We start from the raw sequence: 15,496 nt of genomic DNA, 5'->3' as shown, positions 1-15,496 counted from the left end.
GTAACAAACATAACCAACAGAAAATGAAATATATAAACTAAAGACTGATGATGGAGTTTTTATTCCACAATTTGATTACATCTTATTTACAAAGCACTAAATACAAAACAAGCAAATGTTGCATTTCAATCATTTCTACTATTTCTGGCTAGGTTAAAAGTCAAACCATATTAATGTGCTCATGATAGACAATCTTGGGCATTAAACTTGGGTATATTCAGCTTTCAAATGTATTTCACCATCCCCAAATAATTTTAATAGTATGAATAGTATCATAATAATTGAATAGTATGAAGTGTTACACCTTTCAAACACATATTACTTTGAAAATAAATTTAGAGTTTTTAATCTTCCCAATGTTTCTCTGTGTGTCCTTCAATTTAGTTAGATCTGTGAATCACCATGGTCATTACTACTTGAATAGCTAAACGTTGCCATAAAACACTGTGGAAAGAGGAAGAAAAAAAGCCAGCAGGTCTCCATTAATTTTTTCTAGATTTCCAAATCCAGATATCTGACTTGATTGTGCTTATTTCTGTATTTCATTTCAATGCAAAGGGACCCACCAAGCAGCACCACATTGTCTGGTATTTCCCATCAGGGTTTGAGCAAAGCCATAATGCAGCTCCCTGCACCAGGGAACACTTGGGACCTGGAGCTTAATCCCACCTCCTTCCCATGAGCTGTAACAGTCAATTAGCATCACTGAGAAGCCCTACAGCAACCACCACCCCAGCTGTAGCAAGAGAAAGCCAGCAAGGATCAGCAGTTTGAGAGCAAGCATGCACCAAGAGTTCAAATAAGCCTTCAGGGTACAACACAAACTGGAACTGGAAAGAGAATTTCTACAACTTAACAACGTGACAGACTGAAAAAGAAAAAAATAACAGTCACTAAAAGCTATTCTGCTAACCAAACTAAATCTAAATAGTTCCAATTTGTGCAGGACCTATTAACATTTACCCAATACTGCCTCTGCCAAATTTCTGAGTCTGTGTAATTTCTACAGAGTTCTCTTACTTCACACATCCTCTGTGCATCAGGTTACTGTCTTCAATGCAAGCAAAATTTCCATCTCTCTAGTAAAAAAAATCCTGTATGTTTATGTGTTTTTTAAGAAATAGCCAGCACAAATTCTTTCTATGAGCTACTCTGATCAAGCTTGTTTGTGACCACATTACACTGCTGAACACAGGTTACCTGCAAACGAGAACAGAAAGTAGTTATGTGGTGTTTCCTGACGAAAACACCTTTCAAGTCTCTGTTCTGGTCACACAAACACCAGCCAGCATAGATCCCAACATCCACCTAAATACAACATTCCCATAATGTTGCCACACGGATTAAAAGTAGCTACAAAATCATTTACAAAACACACCTGATGAGTATTTTTTGCACATTTTTCACTGAAAGGGAAATAAATCTGATAGATCCCATTAAGAGTATATAAAAGCAATTCTAGAAGATTATGTAAGACAATGTAATAGCAAATAACGGGAGGAACAGTAAAGCTTGTTTGTGACATTTTCAATTGCATTCAGGAATAATCTCAGTCAACATCTGTGAGACTGTGGCCATTTGAACCTGAAGGAACCCAACTTGACCTCATTATTTCCCAATCTAATAAAAAAAAAAATCAAAACAAAAAAACCCCACAAAACCACCTCCCACCAATGTGAGTACAACCACTATGAGAAACTGATTACTTCAGAAACCATTTATGCAAGTTGTCATAGCAGAAAGGCACATCATTTGCACACCTAATTCATTCCAACACTTCATGGTGACAACCCAAAACCCACAACAGTCACAACACACAATTCATTGCTTCTCAATTTCAAGTTCTGAGGATGGCAGCAGCTTCATTTATTACTACAGCATCCACTGTAAAAATATGACCAGACTACACTGCGTAGAATTTGTTATTATTCCTCATCAGTGTGCACAGCTCAGTAAATCTCCTTTCCCTGCTTTACTTCAGACCTGCCCAGGCTGCTTAACTGAGAGCACAGCTCAAGCTCTCTGCCATGCACAGCTCTGCTGTGACAGCCCTCCAGCAGGACTGGAAACTCTATTTCCTCTGAGCCCTGAGGCTAGAAGGAGTGTCCCCAGAATTTCTAGCAGCAGCTCAATCTGTGAGAAATGCACAAAGAGCAGGAGAGAGACCTACGAACACAGCTCTCAGGAACCTGCTGAGCTGCTGCATGAGGAGCAGGGCCAGGACAGAGCAGAGTACTCAGGGGATGGAGGCTGGGGCACCACAACAGAACTCCCTCTAGAGAGCACAGCACACTGCTCAGGGAGGTTTCTACTCTTTGAACATCGTTTATACATGGTACCACAAAGAAACAGAAAGAGGGTCCTAGCTCAGTGACTTCCCAAGGTTTGTGTGACATCACTAAAGCTTCAGCCACAAATAGAAGTCAGTCTCTAATTCATCTCATTAAAAGAGCCCTATAAATACATCTATCTTCCTCCTCCACGTTCTCTTCCTCCTGTTTACCTGCTGAATTTGTCAATACTGTGTTTTCAAAACGTTTGGTCAGCCACTCAGTGCAGGCAGAGCAGCCCTGTGCACTCCAGGCCCCTGGCAGGCAACAGTGCCTCCAGCAGATCGTGTTGCCCAGAGCAGAAGGAAGAGATTTTACTTTCTGAACCAAAATGTATTCCTGTTGTCATCCTACCTCTCAAACACAAGAACCTCTCACCCTCTGAAATATAGAGCATCTGCAGCATCCCAGTTCCAAGACAAATGTTATACACCAAATCATACACCAGTGCACCTCCTTGCCAGAAGAAGTTAAGGGCTTTCCTTCCAGCTGCCCACAGCAACCAGAGACTCCTGCCTTAAGAACACAATCCCAAGACACACCGAATGTGCTCAGAATGAAGCCTGAATGATGCAAGGTATTGACCTCATCCACAAATCATCTTTAGGGAAGCACATGCAATCACAAACAATTCTCTACCAAAACCAGCCAACAGCATTTCATACAGCTATTCCCTTCCATTACACTCAGCTTCAATCCACAGCTTCTAAAATTTAACACTTGTAATTACTGTAATCCCACTGAAGATCATACAGGTTTTTTACTTATTAACATCTTATTCCCTTTATAACCTGCTTTTCTATCAAAGGCAGAAAACATAAGATTGTGCCCACCTGTAAGATGACTAAGCAATGAAGCAATGACTTGAATCATACATTTCACAGACAATTTTTGGAAAAATTTACTTCAGAGAAAAATGCACTTGAAGAAATCACCTCTATTTTTATGCTGAGAACAACTATCTAGAGTTAGTAATGGCACAAGTAGCTATTTTTTTTCACAAAGTTAACATTTATCAAAGGCATGATCAGTAAGACTTTTGATAATTAACTTTATTTCTGATTTAATTGATCTTGTATAGAAAATAAACCAGTTTAGTGTTTCTATGTTCATATTTTTGCACTCCGAGCCCAGCAACTATTTTTAGTTTCCCCTTTTGCTGCCTTCCCTATAGATGGCCCATATGATAAACTGATAAAAGCAAGATAACCATTACCTCCCCAGTTAACCTCTAGCCTCCCATAGGGATGCTAAAGCAGAGATTATTGCTGCCTTATTAGGTCTGACTTCTTAGTTGTGATTTAAGTCCTTAAAACAGTATTTAGTCATCTCCTGATTGTTAACCCAGCTCTTCCACACCATCCAGTCCCTGTGTTTACACTTCTGTTATTTAATCAACGTACCTGAAAACAGTCTTTAAGAAATGCCCACAGTGCACCCACTACTGGACCAAGCTCCAAACTGCTAGAATTATAAAAACAAATCCCAAATTTTAGGGGCAGTCAACCCGGGCAGGCATACCTGGTACAAACAATGGCACACACTGCGAAGCTGGGGTGGGAACTCTGATGAAGAATTGATGATAGCATGAAAAAATTTTTCTGTCATTTGCAACAGGCTCCTCTGGTTCTCTTCAAGGCTTTCTGTAGGCTCCAGCCTGGAAAAGATCCATAAAGGTATGACCCAAAATCAAATAAATTATATTAGCTGTACTTTTATGTTTGGCAGTGACCTTATTTCCCAGGGTAAATCTTCTGGAAATATTTATAGTCTGTTACACAGACTGTCCCATCAGTTTTTTTAACTATATAAGTTACACATATAAGGTCATTTAAAACTCAGTAATAAAAACTAAGTAAAACAGACAGCTCTAAGTGGGATCCTCTCGCACCATTCCATACAAATGCATAAATAATTCCCACTGATAATTGTATTATCAGTTTGTTGATGGTCTCTCTGAAAGGAATTTTTGAGGTAGACACTGATATTTGAGAGTTAAATTATTCATAAGAAGGCCTGTCTTCTGGTAAGCTACTTCAAAGACAAATACATCAAGTTTTTCTAAGAGTTGGAGATAATTCAAAGCTAAATAAATCCAAGTCTTGAAGTGATCGAAGAGAAATTAAAGCAAAAAAATTACACACAACATGGACTCATTCCATCTTGCTTCTGTAATTAATTCAATGACCTATAGCAGATGCTTCTGGTACTAATGGAAATCCCCACATTACTGGCCTACATAAAAGTTTGTAGTAGTAGGTAGGAGAAGAGGTCCTGCAAAAGCTCTTTTGTTCCTCACTCTCTCAAGCCTTAGGTGACATGCAGCAACTCATTTTGCTGTGCTGAACAGCTCTGCACCCTATTGCCTGGGTACAAGGCCTGAAAATACAATTCATGTGTCTGGTGAAGTGAGGACTGGAAAAGTATCAAAGTATGAGAAAAATATTTGCAACTAGGAAAAAGGAATGCTATTGTATTTCCAATGACTGAGAATCATGTTTGCAAATAAATGCATTTGCTCCCCGCCCTTGAATCTCAAACCTTGTTGGATCCACCTCAAAGCTAACATGCTGCCATTCAGGGGAGGTGATCACAGTCCTTAATAAAGGTTCCAAAAGCTTCTGCAGATACGTAGCACCATATACCTATGCAGAAAGAAATGAAAATAGGTGGCCAAATTAACAGAGCAATTCACAGGAACGCACCAATTTTCTGTGTTATAAGAGCCTGAAAACACTTCATTGGTTTTGGCACAAGCCAGAGTTCTGTATAATTGGTGTTTCTATTTCTGCAAGTATTTTAATTAATTAATTTCCAATTTAGAGAAAACTATAGGTCACTTTAATAACCACAATAACCAGAATATAATTTAGAGCACACCAACTCAACACCCTATCTCTGTAAGTAAGACACAACTTTTAAAACTGAAATGGAAGCTTAAATAAGACCTCAGAGCTTGTCTCCCCATCTTTAAATTGCTCATTAGAACAAGATCATCAGGAACAGACTTCAAGCTGGAACTGGCCCCAGACTTACACATATAACTAAAATCATCAGAAGTTTAAAGAGCCCTAGCATGACTGAAGATTACTTAGGAAAGGACTAATGGACTGATAAACATTTGTAAAAGTTTTATTTAGCTGTTTATATCAAAAACTTATGGCTGCTAAAGAATGAATAAACTTTGTTGAAATCTACTACTCTTGGAAACGTTTTGTTACTTGATCAGTTTTCTTCTTTTCCATGAAGAATATGCAGACTAGAGAAGATGAAACATTTATTGCTTTGGAAATTTTCAAGAGGACTAACTGCAAGGTTAATTGGTTGAATTATGAAGTTTTGGCAAAAGTCAGTTCCAAGTATTTTTTTAGTTGTGCCTGAGCATAAGAGAGTTACAAGAGTAAGTCCATCAAATATCAAAACATTAAAAGCAAAACTCCACAAACTTAACAGATGTGAGAGCAGAGACTAACTTAAACTGACACCCAAAGGCAACTCTGGACTATTTTTGTCTAATGCAGTTACTCAAGCGCTTAACACCACAAACTAGTAATTTTGTACTTTTAAGATTATTAAACTTTTTATGTTACTGAAGTGATCTGTAGCCAAGAGCAAGATGAAATGACATACCTTAAAACAGAAAGTCATTATTTTACTGGCTAAGCTGTTTCCTCGGAAGAGTGTCTGCATGGAATCCGCTAGTTCAACTTCCTTTGAAAACATATTCCAGAGGAGCTGGTACAGCAAGTGTCGGGAATCAAAGAGTGTGACCAGGACACGAGCCAACTCATCCTTAAAAGAAGCAATGAAATGTTAACCTGACTAGCAATGAGGCAAAGCAATTATGACAGAAAGAATTATGAAAAAACCCACCAAGCAGTTTGTACTAATGCTTTAGATTTGCTGAGTCTGGCATGTAAGTATGAAATTAAGCACACAATCTCTCTTTAATCTTTCCTATGCTATTACTTGTCTAAAAATCTGCCTCATGATATCCAGTCATACAAATTCATAATGGTTAGTCCAGAGAGATAAGCAGTTATTCTCCTGTGTAACAAAGCCCAACCGATCTTGCTAAAATCTAGAGGAGCCAATACAGTTCTGTTTGTCTGCATTACAGCACACATCATCTGTAATAAGTAACCAGCCCAAACAGATGCATTTATTACAATAAGTGTATATAAGATTATTCCTAAACATTAACTGAAAATCTGCTATCAAAATGCAGTTTGTAATTAAGATCTCTGGCAATTAGATGCAGTACACTTCTCTATCTCATTTCTCTTCAGCAGGCTGTTGCTACACCCTTCACGTTTGCACCCATTTTTATTTCAAGTCTGAATATTTTGAAAAATAAGAGGAAATAAAATGCATGAATCAACTTACCCACTGAGAACAAGGCACCACATTGGCTAAAGCCATAGCAATAGGAAGCTCCCCCTGATCACCCATCATTGTAACCAACTCCACCAATCTCTCAAACCGATCTGCTAGCACTGTTTCTGCTAAGGTATCAAATTCTGTTCCCTGCTGCAGAATTTTGGTGAGGACTTCCATAAACGTAGCTCTTGTTTGGAGGTCTTTATGATAGCCCAAGCCTGATTAAAAAAACCCAGAACTACTAAGGAAGATGTAAAAATAAATGAAATACCAATGTCTTCATTATGTATTCATTTATGCACATTTATCTCTAACTACTTTACCTATTGAGTGCATAAGACCACTGTCCACATTTGCATTGAGCAAATTTGACATAGCAAGAACCGTGCAGTGCCGGAGCGAAGCCAGTCTGCGAGACATCCCACGTTTCCTGCCTCCTGTTTGTGCACTTTCATCTTCAACTTCACTACAATCATTTAGGAGGTTCATAAACAGTGTGAAATACCTAAAGAGAAAAAGACTTGGGTAAGTCACAGAGATTCTGCAAAGGCAAAAGATCTGCGTATAGTTGCAAACAGATGGTAAGACTCCCAAAATATTTCCTCACTGCCCCAAGTAGTACCTCCTGTAGCATGGTCCCAAAATTTGTATGCACCATCCTAAAGTTTGTATGCAAATGGAGCATCTCCCTTATGAGGAAAGGCTGAGAGAGCTGGGGCTGTTCAGCCTGGAGAAGAGAAGGCTGAGGGAAAACCTTATTAATGCCTCTAAGTTCCGAAGGGTGGGTGCAAAAAGGATGGAGCCAGAAGTTTCCAGTGACAGGACATGGGGCAATGGGCACAAGCTGGAACGTGGGAAGTTCCATTTACATATGAGGGAAAACTTCTTTAGCATGAGGGTAACAGCCTGGGGACAGGCTGCCCAGGGAGGGTGTGGAGTCTCCTTCTCTGGAGATATTCAAGACCCACCTGGGTGCATTCCTGAGTAATGTGCTCTGAGCCTTCCTGCTTTAGCAGGGGAGTTGGACTAGATGATCTAGAGAGTTCCCTTCCAACCCTGACAATTCTGTGATTCTATATGCAAATTTTCTCAAACCATGCAAATAAATTTCACAGATATGCCTTTACAAACAGATGTCTTGAATGAGATTTTAAGCTTCATGGATAAAAATATAATATTAAAGGAAGCTAAGGCCTTCCAAGAATTAAGCGTTAAAATTTGCATTAAGCAAAAACAAAGCCAAATTTTATCATTATTTTCTAAATGAAAATGTTTCCACTGGAGGCAGAGATTTGTGGAATGGGACATATAAGAGGTAGAATGGGACATAATGAGACATATCCACTCCTGTTTGGATAAAATAATTTCTGCTAGAAGAGAAACCCATACTTCGTAATAAAAGCCATATTGTGCACCTACTTAGAGTCGCTGTATAGAAAAAGTTACAAGTCAATATTTACTTAAGAAATAACTGAGATTTTGCTTCCATCAACTCAACACCATCTCCTTCTTCAGGTTGTAGTGGAAGCCCAGCAAGAAGAGAGACCACTGCTTCCATACTTGCTTGGTCCAAATCTCTGAAAAGTAATGTTTTAAGAAGCTGTGAATTAGCTCAGCAGAATTAGTCCCTTGATAATTTTCCCATCCAGTTCCAAGTCCCTTTTCCTTATATACCTAACTGATGCTAGTATATAGCTAACTGCAGGTGGAAAGAATCTTTAAGAAGAAAAGTTATTCTAGTGAAGTTCTGTCCACCAGGAAAACAGCTGTTAGGTTCTCTGGTATTGGTCCAAGCCATCTATCGGCTAAGGACAACAGCAAACCAAATTCATCTCTTCAAAAAAGCAGTTAAATATAAATTGAACACTATGTTTGGTGATTTTATTCTTCAGAATGCATCACATGAAGTTATAGCACCAGTAAAGAAAATGTTTAATCCTAATGCTGAATCAGGAAAGGTATTAAAAAGGAATAAAATACAATCAGTGGATTTAAAAAAACCCAACACCTCAAGAGCCACATTAATTAAGATTATGAATTAAATATCAATCTGTTGCTGCTCATCAAAATTTAGGCTCAACTTTTATCTGTTCCTTAAAGTTACTACTGCTAAAGGAAGTTCACACAAACCAACTCATCTGTGGGTATAAAGTGCCACCTGGAACACTGCAAGCAACTTCAGAAACAGTTCAAGAACAGTCTTTCTTACCTTGTCAAGCATTTCACATCTTCATCTGTTGCTTGATTTGATGTTCCCATCACCCAGTCTGTCAAATATTCCACCATTTTGTTCCTATTACATTCAGACATACAGCTTTAGCTTTGTTTTTTTTGGCTTTTCTGAAACACCTTTTCCCCCAAACATAATTCCTACTGTTGGCATCGTTCTTAATTATAACGAATGCAGCGCAACAGCTACTTGAACCATCACACGTTGAAGATGAATTGAACTAATTTTGTTATATCAAGTAATACCCCAGACTGTATCAAAAAGTTTTTACATGCTTAGTATCCCCACATTTAAAATAAAATTTTAATGCAGCACCAAGCTCCAAGTTATTATGAATAGGAAGACAAGAGTCCTATCCCTGCCACAAAAATCCTGGTGTGAGACAGTTTTTAGTTCACTTTTTAAACATGTAACCAAATAAAACTACATATACCCACACAACACCATCCTAGAAATTACACAATGCAATACTTACCTAAATTTCATTTCTTGGCAAAAGGAAAGGTCATCCCTCCTCTCCATCATGACTTCTACTAACTGACATAGCTTAGTTTTTATTTGAATTGCATGCACCAAATTCCCAAGCACACGCACATACCTGAAGAAAGAAACAAAAGGATTTATTACACACTCCCTGCTGCTCCATACTACAAGACCCACATATATGCAAATCTTCTCAGCTCCACACTGGCTGATCCAGCAAAGTTGGATAATGGGTTGGCAAGTGTTTGGGCTACCTTTTTTGTCTTTTATTCCAAGTGAGTAAGCCAGCCCTTCACCAGCTGAAGCTCAGTACCAAATTTCTTCTGGCTGAAAAAGTCTTCTACTAGTATAAAACTGAACAGAAATCTGCCCTACAGTTAGTTTTTAACCACCAACACCACTGCCCAGCAAAGAAAACAGGAATGTAAGAGCAGGGGTGAGCTATGGAATGGTTAAAGAAAAGTCACTCTTCATCAGTGTATTTTATGCTACACTAAAATGGTCTCCACAATTACTGAAGTTGTCAGAACCATGAGCAGGAATGAGCAGAAAAGCAGCTGTTGCTTCTCCATGGATGGAAGCAAAAAAACCCCAACAAATTAAAAGGGTCCACACCTCATTTCTTAAACGTATTGCTTTTGGATAAGAATGTCAAGGAGATTTCTTACCTAACCAGATTTAGCATCATTGTCTCAATACTAGCTTGTCCAAGATGTTCTGAGCTCCCTTCTGTGTGATTGTCAAGCAAATTCTTCATGATAGCAATGGTTTGCTCTACAAATTGTGTGTTGGTCTCAGTTAACAAAACCTACAGGAAGAAAATTGGTGGCCTTTACACACAGAACCAAAATAAAGGGTATTTATGAAATATAGTGCAGCATTTCAAAAATCTAAGAGACAAGCATTATTCTACTTATCACAAAGCTAACAGAATCCCAATATAAGCCAAGACTGAGTATGTCAATACCAGCCATAACGAATCTTAAAACATTCTCACAGATTCTGTATTCAGAGTTCACTAAGATTTCTTTCTATTACTTGATGTTAAATACAACCTGGAATCACAAATACAGTAATTATTCCTGCAGGCTGTCAAATACAACCACAACACTTGCAGTTTTGTTGTACAAACCACGACCAGGTACATGAAAGACAAGACTGATGCTTTTTATCAAGCCACAAACATGAAGGACCTTATCACCACTTTACCTGTCCTTGAGAATCAAAGAACTTGCTGATGGTGTTCTTCAGTTTGTTAAACAGCATTGGATAAAGTGCTGGACTCAACTCCAAACCCACCAGATCTTTAATATTAGTCCGTATCTGCAGTCCCACTTTCTCATGGTTACAGACCATCAGAGTCAATAACCGGTCGATGAATTTGCTGACAGGAGTCTCTGCGTTTCCCTCGGTGGACACCATGGAGATCATGGAGCCCTTCCGTTCGTTGACAGGGCCCATGGGTGGGCTGTAGGTTGCCAACCCTGCATTGCTACGATGCTGCAGGCACACTCCTCCAAGGGCACACAGGAACCCTGTCATGTTGATCCACTCCTGAAGAGAATCGGTGTCAGACAAGTCAATGGAGCCTCCCCCACTGACGTGTGACATTCGCCTCTTCACAATCGTTTTATGAAGACTTTCAGTAACCTGGGAAAAGAACAACTGGAGATGATATCTCTTCAATGAAACGTAACTAGTAGAGAGGGATCAGAATTTTAAAGTATTCTGTAACACATTTACAATTCTAGTCTCAAGAATTGTCTAAGATTGACCTTTTACAGCTTACTGTGATAGTATGAACATAAAAAAAGAGGCTCTGTTTTTAGAGAAGCTGAAAAAAACAGGCTTCTTGGGCTTTTTAGTAAGCACAGAGGACAACTGATTACCATTCTTTTTCTGGAATACTTTCATGTAGCTTAAGTCTGCCTGTAAATGTAATTTTTCTAGATTAAAATTAGATTCCTTCAAATTAGCAAGCTTAAATATTTCTTTTGAACTTTCAAGGAAAAACTCATAGTCACCTGCCCATCTTCCATTTTGGTCTTTGGATAGTTAAGGATTAGTTTTGTAGCTTGTTCCCATTTTGCATGTGTATCCTCCCAGGCCTAAAATAAAATACAGAAAGATTTAACTTCGCAACCACCTGTAGCAACCGTATTTTGTTTAAAAAAAAAAAAGCATACAAAGAGTATATAAACTGAGAAGAAACCTCACCTCTGTGTTGCCTGCAGTTGGATGTTCAATGCGTCTTAATAAAGCCATCACCCTTTTCTGGAGAGCTGCCCTCCCTATAAAGGAGAGCAGAACATTTACCTCAGCTTTTTGAAAACCAATCTATATCAAACGTGAGATCTTGGAAAGCAATTATTAACTATAGAGGAACATACCCCCTTAAACTGTTTAGATAATTATTCTTCCTGTTATACTTTCAAGACCTCCTGAACTCAGTCACCCCAATTCTCTATTCTTTCTAGCAGTTCTGCTGATTAATACACTTCTGTGAAAGCAGGAGTAGGAATCAAATCAACAATCTCAACCTGTTCAAAGAACAGAAAAACCAGTCTTATTATACAGATAGGAAAGTATTTTGTAGATTAATGATCCTTACCTGTTGACATCATATTGCTGACAGACGCAAACTCCATGAAAGTGTTGTAGTTTGGCAAAAAGTTATGCACTGAGACTTCATCTACCCCACACCTGATGTCTGCTTCCTCACAGAGGTGACGGAAACAGGACATGGCCACCAGGACTGCCTCGATGTCCGGGCTCCACAGGAACATGTATAAGGCCACTTCCAACTTGGTCTGGGCTTGGCGACAAATTGGTGTTCCACTGCATCCTGCTGCACTTTCCTTGGGAGACAGAAAGTTCTGAATTTGGTAATATTGTTTATAAATATGGTAACTTTATTAAAATACAGTCATCTTAAACAAGATCAGAGCTCTGGGTTTGATGCTGTTAAGAACCCACTCCTTTCATAAGGAGAACCCCATACTTAGGAAAATCTGATTGAGACTGTAAAAGTGTACATTAAAAAAACCAAAGTTTTGGCTCATAAAATATGTTCTGAATAACCTCTTCACTTTTTTTCCTGCAGCTATAACTAGCAGTGAAGCTAGGCTTAAGAAACCTGCCTGTCCAAGAGTTTACCTTACCAAAATGCTTCATTAAATGATCCTTCACGGCACATCAAAAGTAGACGTGATTCTTTAAAAAGTGAGGCTTCAGATTTATTAACATTGACTAAAAACTCTGAATAATGTGTAGGGATGCTACACCTTCCCAGTGTTAAAAATAATCACCATGTATTACTCACCATGGAAGAATTCCCTTTCCCTTTCCTGAGGGTAGCTCCTGGAGTACAGCGTATCATCTCTTCATGGTCAAGAGAAATCTGACTAGTTCCTCCTCCAGAGACATCATAAAGGAAGAGAAAGTGGCAGGAACTCCGATCTGACTGCTGCAAAGAGAGAGAAGAAAAATTATAAATCGACTAATTTTTTTTTTTTTAAGGTGGAAGGTATAGATTTCAGGAAGGAAGGAAGTTCTTCACACAGTACTTTTCACACTGGTCCTCTCAGGGCTTTCTAAAGTTACCCAGTTTAGTGGTACCTGAGAATGATACTTCCTCTAAAGAAACTATCTGGAGAACCATCTTCCAAAAACATCACCCTGAGGTAAGCACAAAATGATGCCTTTTCCTCCCTTTCTTGGAGCCTCCTGAAAACTATATAGGCTTTTTTTCACTTCACAGAATACATAATAACATAAATGTAATTATAATTTGGACGTAATTAAGTCTAAAGAAGCCGAGCTCAGGAGTACTTCAGATTTTACTCTGTACATTTTATATTTGATCAGAAAAGCAGGAACTGAGATTGTGAAGAAGCTCTAGTAACAACTCTTATCTTTTTCTGATTCTGATATTAACGAACATCCTCTTAAGCACTAAGAGGAAAGAGATTTTTAAAAACAACTAATTACTTCTTAACTGGAAGGCGAATGATAATAAGCATATTCTCCATTTGAAGGTCATTTCCATTTAGCGGTCAAATGTAAAAGTCTTCCTGAAGTCACAGAAAGCCAGAAAGCCTCAGGTCCTCAGTCGCAATATGCAAGATTATATTTTACAAATGTATGTTCAGCTGGAAACACCAAAAGAAAAAAACCTACTGCTCAGCATCATCAGAGTCTGAAAGTAGCATCTATCCATAACAGAGCTACCAAAGTTGAAAAGAGAAGAAAAGTCATTTAAAGGTAAAAATCCTCTTGCTGAAAGAGCACTTTTAAAGCATATTACATACTACACATAACACAGGATCCTTTCCACATTAGCACAGCTACTTTCAGGTCAGACCAAAAAAAAAAACCCTCTTATTTTTTCTACTAAATCTTTAATTCAAAATGTAATATAGCAAGTCTGGTTTTAATTTCAGCAAGTATAGCATTACAATGTGTGTTTGGCTTGGAAAAAGTCTCTTGAGATTATTGGAAAGAAGTCAGAATTCTAGGAACATGAGATCCAAAAAGAAAACTTTATTTCACCCATGAAGTATATTTTATCATAACTAACCTTCCATTTTCCTCACCTTGTGGACTATAGAAAAGAGTAGGTATAGCTATTAAATCTCTTCCAATTATAAAAAGAAATGAGTAAATAAAGGGAGTGATGAACCAGAGAGCAATTCACTCTACTGATCCTGACAGACAGATGTTAACATTTACTTACTTTGTTTTTGAGAAGAAATTTATTCCTACAGATGAGAATCTCTCGCAGCCACTTGAGGATTTCTGTGCTGCTGAGCATCTGATGACTAGTGAGTTTCTTGCAGATATAAAAAAGCATTTGGGAACTGCAGCAAAATGAAATTCAGCATTATCTTTATAATCTACTAATAACATGTTTTTAATGTATCACTACATGTTACATAGAAATATTAGGATGAATATTCTATACATATACTAGCATCATCTTGTAAAATGTAAAACAGATATAATATTGGTGTGTACTTTGAATGACAAGCTCCCCTCTGACCCTTCCCACCGCCCAGCTGGTCTTTTTAGCTCCCTAGAGGAAGTTAAGCAACTTGGGTACTTGTTAGAAGTCCAGACTCCAGGGCTGTCCATTCAGAAGTCCTCCATTTATCCACAGAACAGATACAGCACAGACAGGGGCAGTACAAGTTTACCTACACTGCTCTGATAACGTGTCTCAACTCTGTTCTGGAAGGAACACATCTAGGGATGTTCCTACTTCATATCCATTCAGGCCTCACACTCTCTGTTAAAACTGCCAAAGGGTCCAAATTAGTGTCAATTTTAAAGGGTGTTTCCCCCAGCCCAAACAGACCACAAACTCATTTCTACTACTAGAAATTACAGTCATGAGCTTCAGTGATTGCCCATCTAGGTAGGGTTCGGCCCCAAAACTATTCCATAACAAGCCTCTTGAGCAAGATTTAGCAGCTGTGCAGATCCATTTGTTGCTGCTGGTAAAAGTGTTCCTCCCAGACTGCTGCTCCCTTTCCTCTAAAACCAACACCTGCACCAATTCAGATTAGACCACCAAAGATTTCTTTTTAAAATTGTTTAACTCATGCAATTCTTAGAAATCTGAGTTTACAGATTCTTATTTTTTGGTTTAGCATTTTGTATATTTCTGACTCTTGGACCTTAATTTCCCTTAATATTCTCCAAAAAAATCAACCATAACAACTGCTGTGAAGTTATAAAAAACAAGATGACTTTAATGAATAAAATTTCTTAAATACACAGGAATGACAAATAGAGACCACAGGTCAGGGCAAACGACTACCTTCTTTAGGTGAGGGTTCAGGGTCAAGATTAAAAAACCCACACTTCTAGAATTGTTTAGAATTACTCCCCTAAACCCCAAAAAGATAAGACAGAATTCAACCAAGTAGTAAGTACTTGGGTGAGGTGGAAAAGTGTCTAACCTTTCAAATTATAATTTCTACACCTTAACATCAGGCCAAAGAGAGTCATTAAGAAAGCCAGGTAAATGTTTTCTATAGTTTTTTTAAATTTGTATAGTATAAGGAAGATT

The 15,496-nt window shown here is 38.3% G+C and overlaps 1 protein-coding gene across 1 annotated transcript in view; it reads right to left on the bottom strand.

Annotated features, from left to right (window-relative positions):
- NF1 (neurofibromin 1) overlaps window positions 1-15,496 on the bottom strand; it is an 80,389-nt gene that overhangs the window by 47,027 nt on the left and 17,866 nt on the right. The window contains exons 16-30 of the mRNA XM_010009099.1: window positions 14,159-14,282; window positions 12,746-12,889; window positions 12,035-12,281; window positions 11,641-11,714; window positions 11,448-11,531; window positions 10,633-11,073; window positions 10,092-10,231; window positions 9,416-9,538; window positions 8,920-9,003; window positions 8,171-8,287; window positions 7,034-7,215; window positions 6,717-6,928; window positions 5,961-6,122; window positions 4,872-4,975; window positions 3,852-3,987 (exon numbers count right to left, since the gene is read on the bottom strand). Of these exons, the coding sequence (XP_010007401.1) occupies window positions 3,852-3,987; window positions 4,872-4,975; window positions 5,961-6,122; window positions 6,717-6,928; window positions 7,034-7,215; window positions 8,171-8,287; window positions 8,920-9,003; window positions 9,416-9,538; window positions 10,092-10,231; window positions 10,633-11,073; window positions 11,448-11,531; window positions 11,641-11,714; window positions 12,035-12,281; window positions 12,746-12,889; window positions 14,159-14,282 (2,374 nt within the window). The remainder of the gene's footprint in view (window positions 1-3,851; window positions 3,988-4,871; window positions 4,976-5,960; window positions 6,123-6,716; window positions 6,929-7,033; window positions 7,216-8,170; window positions 8,288-8,919; window positions 9,004-9,415; window positions 9,539-10,091; window positions 10,232-10,632; window positions 11,074-11,447; window positions 11,532-11,640; window positions 11,715-12,034; window positions 12,282-12,745; window positions 12,890-14,158; window positions 14,283-15,496) is intronic.

The sequence above is a fragment of the Chaetura pelagica genome, unplaced genomic scaffold (genome assembly GCF_000747805.2).
Source record: "Chaetura pelagica isolate M959 unplaced genomic scaffold, ChaPel_1.0 scaffold72, whole genome shotgun sequence".
Classification (NCBI taxonomy): domain Eukaryota; kingdom Metazoa; phylum Chordata; class Aves; order Apodiformes; family Apodidae; genus Chaetura; species Chaetura pelagica.
This window is presented reverse-complemented; position numbering and strand designations above follow the sequence as displayed.